Source organism: Fundulus heteroclitus, chromosome 23 (genome assembly GCF_011125445.2).
Source record: "Fundulus heteroclitus isolate FHET01 chromosome 23, MU-UCD_Fhet_4.1, whole genome shotgun sequence".
In the NCBI taxonomy this organism is placed as follows: domain Eukaryota; kingdom Metazoa; phylum Chordata; class Actinopteri; order Cyprinodontiformes; family Fundulidae; genus Fundulus; species Fundulus heteroclitus.
The window spans coordinates 16,603,754-16,616,016 of NC_046383.1; the positions used below are offsets into that span (position 1 = coordinate 16,603,754).

At 40.8% G+C, this 12,263-nt stretch overlaps 1 protein-coding gene across 1 annotated transcript; it reads right to left on the minus strand.

The window, feature by feature from the left end:
- Positions 1–2,856: 2,856 nt before the first annotated feature.
- Positions 2,857–12,107, minus strand: rom1b (retinal outer segment membrane protein 1b). Its single transcript, XM_012866112.3, has 5 exons — positions 11,354–12,107; positions 7,891–8,133; positions 7,216–7,403; positions 6,486–6,732; positions 2,857–3,667 (listed from the first exon to the last, which is right to left on the minus strand). Exons 1-5 carry the CDS (start codon positions 11,501–11,503, stop codon positions 3,410–3,412), a joined length of 1,086 nt encoding a protein of 361 aa, XP_012721566.2. The 5' UTR covers positions 11,504–12,107; the 3' UTR covers positions 2,857–3,409.
- Between the last annotated feature and the right edge of the window lie 156 nt (positions 12,108–12,263).

Consider the following 12,263-nt stretch of genomic DNA (forward strand, 5'->3'; position numbering starts at 1 on the left):
ATACATCTGCCCCAGGCACCGATGGATGGATGGACGGATGAATTGGAGCAAGGTGTTGAACCTGACTCAGGTACAGTAGTTCTGTCTGGATGAATTGGTTCAAATTCTGGCAAACTATTGTGAAAATGTTATGGAAACATACCAGAAACGTTTGACCCGCATCATGAAGTTTAAAAAGCAACTATGTCAAATACTGATGAAATGTGAGTAAACTTCAGTTTATCTGGGAACATTTTTCAAATATTACTCTGCTATTTTGCAAATAGAAATAGTTTTTCAAGTCCCAAAAATGGGAAATGTTTAGTCAGATTTAATGTCAAGAATTAAAAGATGCTTTATTATCATTGCACATATGACATTCGTGTATTCAGTGAGTTTCCTTAAAATAAAACCAAACATTCAGATTTCAAATCCCTTCCCTTCCCTTCATTTCTTATTCTTGCCGCTCTCACACACAATAACCTGAATAATTTACAAAAAAACAAAACAAAGACTGACAACAAAAGAGGAGTGAATACATAGAAGGCTATGACCACATGAAAAATGACTTGTCTGTTATAATATTTCTGAAGTGACTGTTGCATTCGGTTTCTAGGGATGCTAGTTACATAATTTTAGGAAGGCTGGGCAGAGGGGAACTCAGTTCATCGATGGCTGTTGGGTAAAAACTGTTTCTGAGTCTGGCAGTGTGTGTCTTTAGAGACCTGTGCTGTCTGCTGGGGGGTAGCAGGGTGAACAAATGGTGAAAGGGGTGTGTAAAGTATTTCACAATGTTGCAGGCCCTATTGCAACATCGAGTGGTAAATGTACTCAAGAGGAAGACCAGTGATATCCTGGGCAGTTTTGACCACCCTCTGGTTAAAACCGACAGAGAGAAAACAGTGAGAAAAACGGTTGAGCCCCTTTTTATTTTGCAATAAATGTCTGGTTTCAGCTGTACACATTTTTGTTTTTGCAACTACGTTTTGTGGCAGGGGTGTCAGTGTGCACAAGAGATACCATAAGATCCCCAATATTTATGGCATGCAGATCTCTTGTTGCTGTGCACAGATAAAAAAGTGCAGGGGAACATTTATCTGACGCACATGGAGAGGTTATGCAGCCGCCGTTTTACTGCAGATCCACATTCACAGAGACAAGAACGGCCCTAGGTAATTGTAATTAAAACGATTAAAAGTTGTTCATTGCACTTAAACTCTGGCTCTTTAGATACTTTCTAAATTTTTGTGATTGTCGGATTAATTTATTTTGTCTTACAGAAACCAGGCAGCAGCAGGACGATTATGTCAGTATAGATCAGCCAACTTCTTTTTACTCTGAATTTTCAAAACAATTTCGGGACTTCTTATCTTATGTACTGCTAAATACTAATAAAGTCTTTTTGGGGTATTTTAATTTCCGTGAAGGCATTCAAAGTGGCTGCCTGAATTTAGCCTTCAAAAATGTTTACAGTCCTTCCCACTCCTGTCTTTATACTCTTGACCTTGTGCTGACGTTTGGCAGAATGTGAAAAAATAACAAGTACGATCTGACAACCTTCCCTCGTCTGCCAATTTTTGAATAGCCTTTCAGCTCATGCTCATTGACTACCTTGTCCCTGAAAGGAAATTCCATTACTGTTTGTTACACAAGACATCACTACTAGCCCAGCCCTGTTTGGTTGTGGGTCTCTTCTAGGTCTTTTTTCCCTTATAAAGCACTTCCCGTGTGTCAGCTTTGTCCTCTCAACAGATTTTTGGCATATGCCTGTTCACACTGAGCCTGGTTCTGCTGGAGGTTTCTTCCTGTCAAAGGAAAATCATTCCTTCTTACTGTTACCACATGCTTGCTTTGGAGGAGGGATTGTTATAATGAGTTTTTATGGGGCATTGCAAACTGAATTTGATTGCAATATTGTGTCTGATTGTATATATATATATATATATATATATATATATATATATATATATATAGTTACAAGGAATAAATTAAATGCATGTAGTTAAATTTGCATCTTCCTTTGATTGTAGTATACTGGACTGTATCTATTTGATTATGTATTTATTGTACTATATGCAAATTGCACTTCTGGTCCTGTTGTTTCAAACAAAACATAAACTTTGAAACCGTATGAACTTTAATACTCGTTGCATTGGCATAAACTTGTGTTTGTAGTTATTATTGTACTGGCCCAGTAAATAAGTTATACTCTTCACTGTTTTACTGTATTAGGAAATAACTATTGCTGTCATATGACTATTTAAATGGTTGGTACTGAAATCAATTGTTTTCCATCTCTAGTAATAGGCGTCCATTTCCACTTGTTTCCGCATTAAAGGACGTTCCTTTTAGCAGCGGCAGGCGGCAACATTCATCCGTTTGTTGGGAATCAAAATAAGACATTCATTGAGCTTATTCTGTGATAGAAATTTTATTTCAGAAGATTGTGCACACATTGGGTAAATCTGTAGCTATAGGACAAATCACTGTGATGTGTTCCTTGCGGATGGAAAAAAGCATTTTTTTTTATTTTCTTTTAAAAAGCCCATTTCATGTCTGTGAAATAACATCTCAACACATTTCATCAGTGCGATCCAGCCGTCTCTGTGTGAAGGTGTGCGTTGCTGCGTGCTGCCAAGGGAGGGTGGGGTGTTGGTTACCGCTGGTGCAGCAATTCTGGGATTAACCACGCTGGGATTATCAGATTGTTTCAGGGCTGCCAGAATAGATGTGATAACTGCTTCATATAGGCCATCACACTCACACATACAGTATAACCACACAAACACACACTTAATCCACCTCTGCTCGCTGAACTGAGATATCCCTTAACACCTCGATTGTTTCACACGCACAAAAGGAAGCAGACACTACAAAGCAGTTAGAAACTTCTACCTTTAATATAATATTCATGTGCCAGTTTAACAAGTTCCTAAGCATTTCATTGCAGTTCAGTACAAACTCTACAGCGGAGAGATGAATAATACATTGCACATGGGATAAACCTTAGCTTCCTGAGTGTAACTTTCCCAAATTTGACTCAAAACAAGTCAGATATGTTTTTTTTTTCTGTGTTTATGCTACACCTGAATAAACTTTGAATCTCTTCTAGAAAAAAAAGAAACAGAATGTACTTCTCAACCTTGTGAGCAGATTATCTGATGGTTCGTCGAGTCCTGCACACGGGAGATTTATTTTATTTTTTTCCTTTGTGCCTAGTGTGTTGTCCTGTTCTGGTCATGTTCAAGGGAGCTGCGGCTGCTTTACAGATGGAGCACAAATCAAGCCTACCGCTCTCAAAACCCAACAGGTGTCCTTCCTTCTACCGCCCAAGTCACACAACCAAACATTTTAATAAATAAGTGAAGCACAGACACACAACCTGCCTCCCTTCCTCCTCAGCTCATTTTGAAATCTTCTTTTCCTTGTTCTAGCTGGCCGGAGGTGGAGTGGCGGCCTTCTCCATGGCTTCGGCTGCTTTCTCCCCTTCTTCGGCCCCCGCGTCCTCGGAAGCTGGATCAACTTGGCCAAACTTTAGGAGATTGTTAACCTTTTCTCTGATGTCGGCATAGGTTTCCTTCACACCCTTCTCCAGGATGTAACCCTCACTTTCACCCTCGGGAGCCTCCAGGGCCATGGCCCCCTCCACGGCCGTCTGCAGGTAGCGCATGCTCAGGATCACAGAGACCTGAAGAGAAAGAAGAAAACGGTCAGGTGGCCTTACAAGGTGGGCCTTGCAGAAATGTTCATAACCCTTAAACTTATATGCATAATCATGTTACAGCAACAAACATCAATGCATTTTGATGGGAATTAGTGTCCTATACCATTACAAAGTGGTTTATATAGCGATGTAGTGGTCGACTATTAGATATTTGGTTTAAAAAAAAAAAAAGACCAATAAGTGTGTTAATGCTTGTTTGATCCAATTTGATGTATAGTAGGACCTCATTTTGTGGTAAATTCCAGCTGCTAGTGTTTGGGGTATATCTCTGACAAATCTATACATCAGGAGACTAAAATGTTTGTCCTTTCTTCTTTGAAAAATAGTTCAAGCTCAGTCAAATTGGATGGACAGCAATGAGAGGCAACATTTTATACTTGCCATTATTGTGTTTTTGTTGTCTTTCTTCTGTCTTTAAGCAATGGCTTTCTTCCAGCGCCTCTTCCACAAAGGCTGGATTTGTTGAACGCACAACTAATAGCTGTCCCTCAACAGATTCTCCCACCTACGCTGTCGTTCTCTGCAGCTCCTCCAGAATAACCATGGGGCTTTTGGTTGCATCTCTGAGTTTAGATGGTTTGCCATGTGCTGGTAAGTTTAAGTCTCTTTCCCTCTTCAGATTGGATCCATGAGATGTTTAAGGTTGGGATATTGCTTTATAACCTAACATTGCTTTAAACTTCTCCCCAACTTGGTGTTCATGCTGCCATACGTTCACTAATGTTTCCAAACAAACCTCTGAGCCCTTCACACAACAACTGGATTTATACCAAGGTTAAGTCACAGAGATGGGCTACATGTACTAAATAGGTGATTATTGCACTAGACTTTAGTTAGGGGTATCAGAGTAAATGGGGCTAAACATAAATCTGCACTTGTACTTTTCAGATTTTTATTTGTAAGATAGTTTGAAAGCCTTATTGGTTTTCTTGCATTTTACAATTGTGCACTACTTTGTATTGATCTATCACATAACACCTGATAAAATACAATTACGTTTGTTGTAGCATGAAATAATGTAGAAAAGGCAAAGATGTGTGAATACTTTTAGAACATATATGCTTCTTTGGCTTCAGTTTTACTAAAACAACCACACTAAAACACAAATGTTCCTCATCACATTTTATATCATGCTTCCTTTTCCTCTTTTTTACAGTCAGCTGCCGGCATTATGATGCAAAGTCAGAAAAACAAGCTGTGCTGGACTTGATGCCTCTATAACAGCCATCTGTCCCAGTCGATGTGAAGAAGAAGAAAAAAACTGCAGCACTTAACTTCTGCATTCAGAAGTATAGATTGTGTGATCAGCTGTGAGCAGTGTGTGGTTCTGCATCGGTTTCCTGTTTCAGCCCTCAGGGCCCAAGAATAGAGTGTGACATCAATGCTGGGACTTTACAAAGAGATGACTACAATGACTCGAATGAGAGGAGTTGATATGTCTCTGAAGTGTTTTTTTTTTTCTTTGTTTCAGTTGTCATGGCAGACACGGTGTCAACAGTATATAAAATTCTGTTTTGTTTATTAGATTCTGTCACCAAGGACTGTGTTGCTGTTTTTTAATTCTTCCGTATTTAGAAACCCAGGGAGGTTTTGCCCAAGATAAGCCACCTGACACTGGTCATGGGCCATATTGGTTATTGTCCATCTGACATTGGTTAGTGTCCTTCTGACGTTGGTTACTTTCCCCTAGACACTCGTTACCGTCCATCTGACATTGGTTACTGTCCCCCTGACATTTGTTACCGTCCATCTGACATTGATTACTGTCCATCTGACATTGGTTACCGTCCCCATGACATTGGTTACCGTCCATCTGACATTGGTTACCGCCCCCCTGACATTGGTTACCGTCCCCCTGACATTTGTTACCGTCCATCTGACATTGATTACTGTCCCCCTGAGATTGAATACTGTCCATCTGACATCGGTTACTGTCCATCTGACATTGATTACCTTCCCCATGACATTGGTTACTGTCCCCCTGACATTGGTTACCGTCCCCCTGAGATTGGTTACCGTCCCCCTGAGATTGGTTACTGTCCCCCTGACATTGGTTACCGTCCCCCTGACATTGGTTACCGTCCCCCTGACATTGGTTACAGTCCCCCTGACATTGGTTACTGTCCCCCTGACATTGGTTACAGTCCCCCTGACATTGGTTACTGTCCCCGTGACATTGGTTACAGTCCCCATGACATTGGTTACTGTCCCCCTGACATTGGTTACTGTCCCCCTGACATTGGTTACTGTCCCCCTGACATTGGTTACAGTCCCCCTGACATTGGTTACTGTCCATCTGACATTTGGTACTGTCCATCTGACATTGGCCATGGGCCACCTGTCATTTGTTTTTGTCAACACAAGTTTGGCTAAGATCTCACCCTAGACTTGTCAGTATGGTCACACAATCAACTATTGCCAGTTTAAAAAGTTATACTCACAAAGTAACCCCTTGTTCTGTACTTCAATTCTGTCAGTGTTGCAGAAAATTAGATCGGACTACATGTCTTTACCATTTCTTTTAATACTAATTGTAGCTGAGGTCATTCTGGTCCTACTCTGCAATTTTCTGAATGGGTAGTTTGACCATGACTGTTTTACAAGGGGTATTTAAACAACTGCAACTGCTTCTTTTCAGGTCATCTTACTGTGGAAGACCTTTTATTTAAAGTTTCACCCTCATTAGGAATGCGTGGAAATAAATACACCAACCATTAATGGGCTGTACCCAGTCTTACTTATTTACTTCCTAGAAAAGTTGCCTTGTTCCACCTTTGCCCACCTGAATTAGGATGACTGACAGCACACCAGGGCCAGTTGAGTTCATCAAACCCATGTAGTAGTCGGTCAAAGCCTGTCTGCAACCGCGGCTGTACAGGTTGAGCTCCTCCGATTGGTATTCATAGTTGTAGTGGGCTCTGCTATCTGTCAGCTGGTACTGCAGACAGGGACGAGGAGAGACAGGGTTGCAGCAGCTGAAAGGAACGCCATCCAACAGGTAACGACCATCCACATTACTCCGGATACGACTGCAGGAGACGGACAGAGATGGGAAAGAAGCACAAAAGGGTTAAAAGTAAGAGGCAATAAGAGGAACGTTACCCTTACAAAATGTTAAGTGCAGCAAAAGGCCTGAGATTCAGCTTAGTGAGAAGTGAAGAGCACATCAATACAAGTGTCATCATGTCATAACCTCCCTGTTTACTCATTCCCTTTCACTTATTTAATCTTTGACCAACCAATCCTCTTCTGCTTCAACCTGCTCTGTCTCTTTTCAAAACTAAAGGCCAGATCTATTTTTAAACCCCTTCCTAGTATCAACAACACAGCACGCTTCCCCCCCTCTTTGTAAGATACAGTTTGACCTTTTTGGAAGTGAAGTCTGTTTATCTGTCACTTATTCAGCTACCTTCTCTGTCATTTATCCTCACATCACTTTAGTTTCTCCGCTTTTGATCTCATTTCTCTTCATCCCGTATCATATGTGTGTGTTTTTGATGTTGCTCACTCACTCTTTGACTTCCTGGGAAGTGAAATCCAGGTATCTGTTGCTGACCCACTGAACCTCGAACCAGTCCTTGAAGTTGTTGTTTCCGCAGCAGCGAAACTCCATCTGCAGACGATCAATGGTTTCCTTTTGGAAGCAGCGGCCAGGGACGTCTGTATCCTTGTAGAACCGGATGCCGTTCCTCAGGCCCACCTAACAGCAAAGGATGTGGATTGCAAAATGTTTTAGAGAATTTTTTATAAATGCAGTGGCTCTCAATATGAGGACCCACTCTCCTGAAAAGTTTAAGTTGTTCCCCTGCTGCCACACACCTGATGTAAATAAATGGGTGATTAACAGGCCTCTGCGGCCCTTGATGGCATGCTGAGGAAGTCATGCAACCATTTGAATCAGGGTCTGTTGAGGCAGAGACACATCTAAAACTTGAAGGACAATGGGCCAGGATTGCCTAACACTAATATAGTGTATATGGTATACTCAGAAATATGTGGGGAAAAATTCCACACATTTTCTTGTCTATTTTTTTTTTTTTACCACCTTTACCCTAGTTCTTCTAAACTCTGCCTTCTTCATTCTGTATTCAGACCAGCTAACCTTTTTGACCTTTTAAGGCCACATTGTCACGTATTTCACCCCTTTGACCGGTTGGGATCAATAACCCAGTTTATGTGACTTTCACCTTCAGCGACTCTTCCAGCCGCCCTTGCAGGGCATAACTGAGGACCACCACGGCAAGGAGCAGACAGCACAGCAGCGTGGCCACAGCAAACCAGACCAGCAGGAGGACGTTCCAGCGGGGGAAGCGGCTTGGATCCAGGGAGTCCTGGCACACCCGACTGGCAACCCAGTTGGCGCCGATGGAAGCCAGGCCGACCATCATTAGCAGGTTGGGTACTACATGGATCTCTGTGTTTTCCATCACCTCAAGAAGATAAAAGAAGAGTTAAATACTGTTGTGGGCACTTTGTGATTTCCTTCCATTTTCACTTTATTAGATTATAATCCAGTTAGTTTTAACCGATAGGGGTCATGAAATGTGATGGACGTACTCTATTACTTATCCAAAGTTCATTGTATGTTTATTTTTGTTCCAATGACTTTAAATGGATTCCAAATAACGCATGAAATCAGAAAGGCTAATTTAAAACTTTTTTCTGAGCTGAATTACAACATGAAATGTTTAGCCAACCAAGAAGGGTGATGTTGCTTTTATTTAATGTAGTAATGTTGGCACATTAGCACACGTCAGCTTAATAGTTGATGTTGGTCTAACTGACTTGATTTGGGTGCAAATGTTAGCATGTTTGCTAGTGTTAGCATATAAACTAATATGGTATATTGGCTAATGAGAGCACAATAGCTAGCTATTTGCTAAAGTATTTGCTACTAATAGCAACATGCTATTGCTTGCCTGTCTGCTAATGTGTAGCTTTAGCATTGTTAGCATTTTCTAAATGAATGTCTTTTCCGTTTTTCATGGATAGTTTTTTTTTTAAAGATAGATTCCAGATTTCTAATAGGCTTATAAAGCTCAAATCTGATGCATTTTGGGCTTAACCCAGCATCAATAACCCTTTTGCTGTAAATTGTTTGATTTTTTTTTATTGCCGTAATCACTGAACTTTTAAGCCTATTGTGAAAAATAAATTCAGGTTTAGTTTAATTTCAGTTTTCTCTTCTTCATTTCTTTATTGTCTTCTTCATTTCTTTATTTGTGATCTGTGTTTCAACGTTCTTATCTGGTTTTTAAAATCTAGGATTCTTATTATCAGTAATAACGCAATTATAATGACTGATTGGTTGATTGATTCATTGATTAATTGAGCAGCATTTTTCAGTTTTGAATTTTTACAAAACCTTCATTAGTAAAACAAACTTTTATCTTTTAAAATGTAAAACCACCTAACACCCAGTAATGCACAAAGTCTTTCCTCAAGGGCCTGTGCCCTGCATGCTCTTAGATATTGCTTATATACTATTGATTAAACATAACTGAACTAAATAAATCCTTAATTAGCAGGGCTCTGCTGAGCTCACATTTATGCGGAGGAGCTGAATCACCTATCTAAGTCCAGAGTGTTAGTGCAGGGACAAATCTAAATCATGCAGCACACTGGCCTTTGAAGACAGCTCTGCCTTAACCAAAGCTGATGAAACGGTTTCCAAACTTATGGGTAGATTGTAGACATCAATTTGGAGCAAAAACTATGTATACGTTAAAGAGCTAAAAAAAAAAAAAACACAGATATAGTTTTGTCCAATTCCAACCAATTTCTAAAATTTACAAATTAAATCTGATTATTTCAAACCTTGCATTGTTAAAATCATAGTGCTCATCAGATTTGTTGTGCAAGTTTTAAAAAGAACAGGAAAATAAGATTTTTCTTTGTGATTAATGCATAAAACATCACTGAATATTAACAAGGTATAAGAGCCAACGGTATGTTAATTTTTTCCCAGCTAACAGGTGTGCTATTAGTCTACAGCATTTGTGGCCAAACTTGCTAGTAAGTTTAACTTTAGCATTAGCATTGTTGCTAAACTAGTTAAAGCTGGATACAAACTACTAAATATGTGTAGCTTTCGCAACCACGTCTTATGAAAGTTTATATATTTATTCAGAATATGGACTCAGTGTGCTAGACACACGTTGAATGACAATAGTGGATGACTAAATCTGTCTTCAGTTTAGTTTTTACCTAAAGGTGTTTAGGTAAGCAGGACATTTTGTTACAATTGAGTATCACATTTATAGACTGTTATGCGTGATTAAAAATGTTAATGATTTTAGCAGACAATAATTAATACTCTCCAAAATTTGTTTCTCTGCTCTAGCCGTTTTCAGATTCCATTTACAGTTATTCTGCTAAAGCTAGGACTTCTTAACATGGCAAGCCAGATTCATAACGTGTAGCACTCTCCATTCTGCACATTATCAGTCTGGTCCTGCTCCCATCAAATCTATTTGGTGATAGGAGGGACATGCAGCAGAACTTTCTGAGCTGACAAGACGAACCAACACCCGGTGTCCGCCAACCAAAGGTTTGTTTTAGCCATTCACGATATCAATGAGAAACCACAAGTTACTTCTGGCTGTTCTTCTTTCAAAGACATGATGGATTCTGACTAAACAGATGTGATAGAAGCAGCTACGCATGCATCCTCCTGCGCTGTCATGTTTATATTGTTTTAGCTGTGGGCTCAGCAGCTCTTGGTTTCATCACAGCTGTATGTCCCGCCTTAAACCATAATACTGCAACGTGATTGGCCCAAACCTTTTTTGGTTTGGTCACAAACGGTTTAAGTGGGAGCGGTACAAGATACCACATACCGAGAGGATTCATCTTGCAGGCAAGGTTAAGGATTGAACAAATCCAACCATCTGTAGTTTATGACAAATATAAACCACATGTATTGTGTTGATCACGTCTGTAATATTCGGTTTCATTAACGATAAAGCGCACCAAAAGGGACCTAAGACTATTAATGATGTCTTTTCTCCCCTTAAAGAGAATAATTCTCATAAATCCTTTAGCTTTCTGGTGCCATTTTTTTTTTCAAAATGCTTCATCACCTCAGTCACACTGAGGGTTAAACCATTGGATAATTCTCTCGGAGATCAATCGATATCCTATGTTCATGCCTTGCAGCTTTCCTGTGAAGCCATCTGGATTTCAATGATTCCAGCTTTTCCAAAATCCAATAGTGGTCAATTACATGCAAGCACCGGCTGGCTTGAACAAATACACAACTCTTCCAGAGGCTGTAACCTTCACCTGCTGGCCACATCGCTAATCAATACCCACTGCACGGTAATGATTCTAGAAGAGAAACGCTGAGGTTTAAAAGAGGCTGCTCAGCATGCTGCACCCAACATAACTTTAGATGCATGAGTGAGCTTGTTGACACTTGTATTTTGTCTGCTCGGTTGTTGAAGGATTAAGCAAAGTTTACATTTAAAGGACAGATAAGCGACAACACAGCAGGCTCGGTAAACAGCGACGCTCCAGAGCATGTGTCTGAGCAAACAGTCGCGTATTTGTCTGACTTTGAATAAATAGAGTTGTTGTTCTTGGACTTTGGTACCACTCGGGTTTCTAGCGCGTGCGTCGTCATCCACGTGAGTGTAAAAGTGGCTCTACCTCATCTCTACGAAGCAGCTCAATCTTGATGTAAACCCCCAGACAAAAGATGAAGGCCCCACACGTCACTGCCAGCCAGGAGAGTAGCCAGAGGCCCTGGGCCAGGCGCACCCGCCTCTGCTGGCTGAACTTCATCTTCAGCAGCGCCATTGGCTCGCTACCATGCAACGATCAGCGCAAAGACAGGGGAGAAACGCGAGATGGAGAATACTGTGAGACAAGGAGCCTATCCAGCTGTGATGAAAAGTTGACAGAGTTCACAAAAAGGAGAGAAAATGATCAGTTATTGGTGCAGGCCTTGTTCTTTTGTGAATTATAAGCAGGCTGAGCTCATCTAAGTTGTTCCAGGTGGAGCGGATAAGCAGGTAGATCCTTGAGATGGTGAAGGACGCAGTTGACCTCAGAGGATAATCCAAATTATTCACTCGGTTGGAGAAATTGTGCCGAAAAGATTCCTAATACTCCAAATGGGTGTAGAGGCCACAACAGGATACTTGAGGGGAAAAATAGATGAAAATGAATTATAGATGAAAGAGATAATCCGTTTTAAAGTTGTTGTTTTTTTTTTTTTCTAAAGACTTTTTCCACAAGGTCGTCTTGGCTCCTTCCTTCAAGCTGAAACCACGTATTTCTTCCTTGTGATGAGATGTTGTCTTTTGGTGGCGCACCTCTGGGTCTGGCGGCGCCCCCCTAAACCGCTGCAGCCATGGTTGGAGGAGAAAGAAAGTGGGCAAAGTGTTGAGTTTGGAGCCGTAATCCCCCAACAGAGTCCCTGGGATCCTATTAAAGGCCAGGGGCCAATTGGAAAGCAGGGCAGTGTTTGATCAGCAAACTTCTTCTGATGGACACATAACAATGGGCGGGTCTGTCGGCGTACCTGAAACCTATCAGGACAGGCTGATCAATATGG

Excerpts from the sequence above, each read along its gene's own strand:
- rom1b (XM_012866112.3), bottom strand. The coding sequence starts at position 11,503 with ATGGCGCTGCTGAAGATGAAGTTCAGCCAGCAGAGGCGGGTGCGCCTG. Across the intron at positions 8,134-11,353 it reads AGCTGCTTCGTAGAGATGAG|GTGATGGAAAACACAGAGAT; the intron begins GTAGAGCCACTT and ends TATCTTCTTGAG. Across the intron at positions 6,733-7,215 it reads ACTTCCCAGGAAGTCAAAGA|TCGTATCCGGAGTAATGTGG; the intron begins GTGAGTGAGCAA and ends CGTCTCCTGCAG.